The sequence below is a fragment of the Oryctolagus cuniculus genome, chromosome 19 (genome assembly GCF_051225735.1).
Source record: "Oryctolagus cuniculus isolate XC-2025 breed Fujian yellow rabbit chromosome 19, ASM5122573v1, whole genome shotgun sequence".
In the NCBI taxonomy this organism is placed as follows: domain Eukaryota; kingdom Metazoa; phylum Chordata; class Mammalia; order Lagomorpha; family Leporidae; genus Oryctolagus; species Oryctolagus cuniculus.
The window spans coordinates 71,917,901-71,919,941 of record NC_142885.1 but is presented as its reverse complement, the minus strand read 5'-3'; the positions used below and the strand labels follow the sequence as shown (position 1 = coordinate 71,919,941).

The window sequence follows — 2,041 nt, the reverse complement described above, 5'->3', positions numbered from 1 at the left end:
CACCATCTCGCGCAGCGCCCGCGCTCTGCCGGGGTTCCGCGTCCTGTCCAGGTCTCCCTCTGCGCGTGTGCATAACATGTGTCTCCGCTGAATGTTTCAAATGTGTGTTTTGCTGAAAGGCCTGGGGTTCAGAGCGAGCCCGAAAGTGGCGGACCGAGACTGCGTGCGTGCGCGGGCCTCCGGGTGCGCGCGGCGGCGCCGCGGGGCGGGACGGGCCTGCGCCACGCCCCCAGAGGCCCGCGGGGACCCGGCCCGCCGCGCCCGCCGCGCCCGCCGCTGCCCGCCGCGCCCGCCGCTGCCCGCCGCTGCCCGCCGCTGCGGGATGGCGCTGTCGGCGGCGGAGCGGGCGCTGCTGCGCGCCCTGTGGAAGAAGCTGGGGAGCAACGTGGGCGTCTACGCGACCGAGGCCCTGGAGAGGTGCGCACCGGGAGGGCGCCCCCGGCCCGCCGCGCCCCGCGCCCGCGGGGCCCCCACACGCACCACATCCCCCTCCTCCCGCAGAACCTTGGAGGCCTTCCCGCGCACCAAGATCTACTTCTCCCACATGGACCTGAGCCCGGGCTCCGCCCAGGTCAGAGCCCACGGCCGCAAGGTGGCCGACGCGCTGACCCTCGCCGCAGACCACCTGGACGACCTGCCCGGCGCCCTGTCCGCTCTGAGCGACCTGCACGTGCGCACGCTGCGCGTGGACCCCCACCACTTCGGGGTGAGCGCCGGGACTTCGCCGGGGAGGGGGCTCCCCTAGGCGGGGTGGGGGAGGAGAATCGATGGACCGCGAGCGGGAACGACCCCTCCCTGCAGCTGCTGGGCCACTGTCTGCTGGTGACCCTCGCCCGGCACTACCCTGGAGACTTCGGCCCCGCCATGCACGCCTCGGTGGACAAATTCCTGCACCACGTGATCTCGGCGCTGACCTCCAAGTACCGCTGAATGGAGGGTGGGAGGTCGTGGGACGCCCCGCCCCCCGCGACGCCGTCGTGTTGGAGTAAAGCCCCGGGGCAGCAGCCTGAACCGAGTGCTCCCTGGGGATGTGTGTGTGGGGATGGCCTCGGGTCCGCAAACCAAGGGGCTGGCGGGTTTGGGGCACCAGGTCCCAAATTCGAATTCCTTGGCCTTGGCCAGGAGGGTGGCAGGCAGGAGGTGGTCGGGGGGCTGTTGACGCCCAGTCCAGGCCCTTCGCAGTACTGCTCGCTTAGTCCTCCTGGACTCCGCTCAAACCCAGCTGCACAGGCCTGGTGCCAGGCCGAGGCCCTTCTGTCTCCCGGGGCGGAGTCCGGCCTAGGCCCTGGCAGCCGCACAGCGGACAATCGGGGAAGGGAGCCCCCTGCTGCCCAGCGCAGGAACCGGGCCCTGGACGTCGGAGGTCCGTGGCGAGACAGGACCCCTGGACCAGCCTTGCAGCCCACGGGGCTGGCGGGACCCCACCCCTCCCTGGAAAGCCAGAGCTGCCCTCGCCCAGGATTTTGCCTCAGATGTGCAGTCACGGCCACTGCAGAAACTCCACCTTCTGACCTACTTCTTCGAGGTCCACGTGACACTCGGCAAACTCACTCCTGCACGGCAGTACCGCTCGGCAGAAGCAGCCACATGGAGACACACAGCATTCTTTTGAGAGGGTTGATTTGAGAGGCAGAGTGACGAGGGGTGGGGTGGGGGAAGGTCTTCCACCGCTGGTTCACTCCCCAGACCTGCGATGTCCGAGGCCAGGAACCTGGAGCTCCATCCGGGTCTCCGACCGCATCTGCCCTCCCCGGCACCTGGATCAGAAGTGCACAGGAGCTGGGACTTGAGCCAGGCACTGCTACGTGGGACAAGGATGTCTGTAAACTGTGGTTTCTGGGGCGCCTGCGAGGTGTTCCCAGGAGAGAAGCGAGCTCAGGGGAAGATCCGCCGGCGTGGGTGTCGGGCCTAGCAGCCGAGATGCCCAGGCTGTGCCAGGACTTGATGCCTGGCTCCTGCGGACTCTGGGGGGTGACAGTCACTTCAAGCACCTGGGCCCCTGCCACCCATGTGGGAGCCCTGCATTTCCAGTCTGGGCTCC

General features: G+C 69.1%; 1 protein-coding gene across 1 annotated transcript; it reads left to right on the top strand.

Moving 5' to 3' along the window:
• The first annotated feature begins 227 nt into the window (after nt 1-227).
• LOC138843175 (hemoglobin subunit theta-1) lies at nt 228-1,011 on the top strand. The gene is made up of 3 exons (XM_070064223.2): nt 228-417; nt 502-706; nt 802-1,011. Exons 1-3 carry the CDS (start codon nt 323-325, stop codon nt 928-930), a joined length of 429 nt encoding a protein of 142 aa, XP_069920324.1. The 5' UTR covers nt 228-322; the 3' UTR covers nt 931-1,011.
• The last annotated feature ends 1,030 nt before the right edge of the window (nt 1,012-2,041 follow it).

Excerpts from the sequence above, each read along its gene's own strand:
- LOC138843175 (XM_070064223.2), top strand. The coding sequence starts at position 323 with ATGGCGCTGTCGGCGGCGGAGCGGGCGCTGCTGCGCGCCCTGTGGAAG. Across the intron at positions 418-501 it reads GCGACCGAGGCCCTGGAGAG|AACCTTGGAGGCCTTCCCGC; the intron begins GTGCGCACCGGG and ends CTCCTCCCGCAG. Across the intron at positions 707-801 it reads TGGACCCCCACCACTTCGGG|CTGCTGGGCCACTGTCTGCT; the intron begins GTGAGCGCCGGG and ends CCCTCCCTGCAG.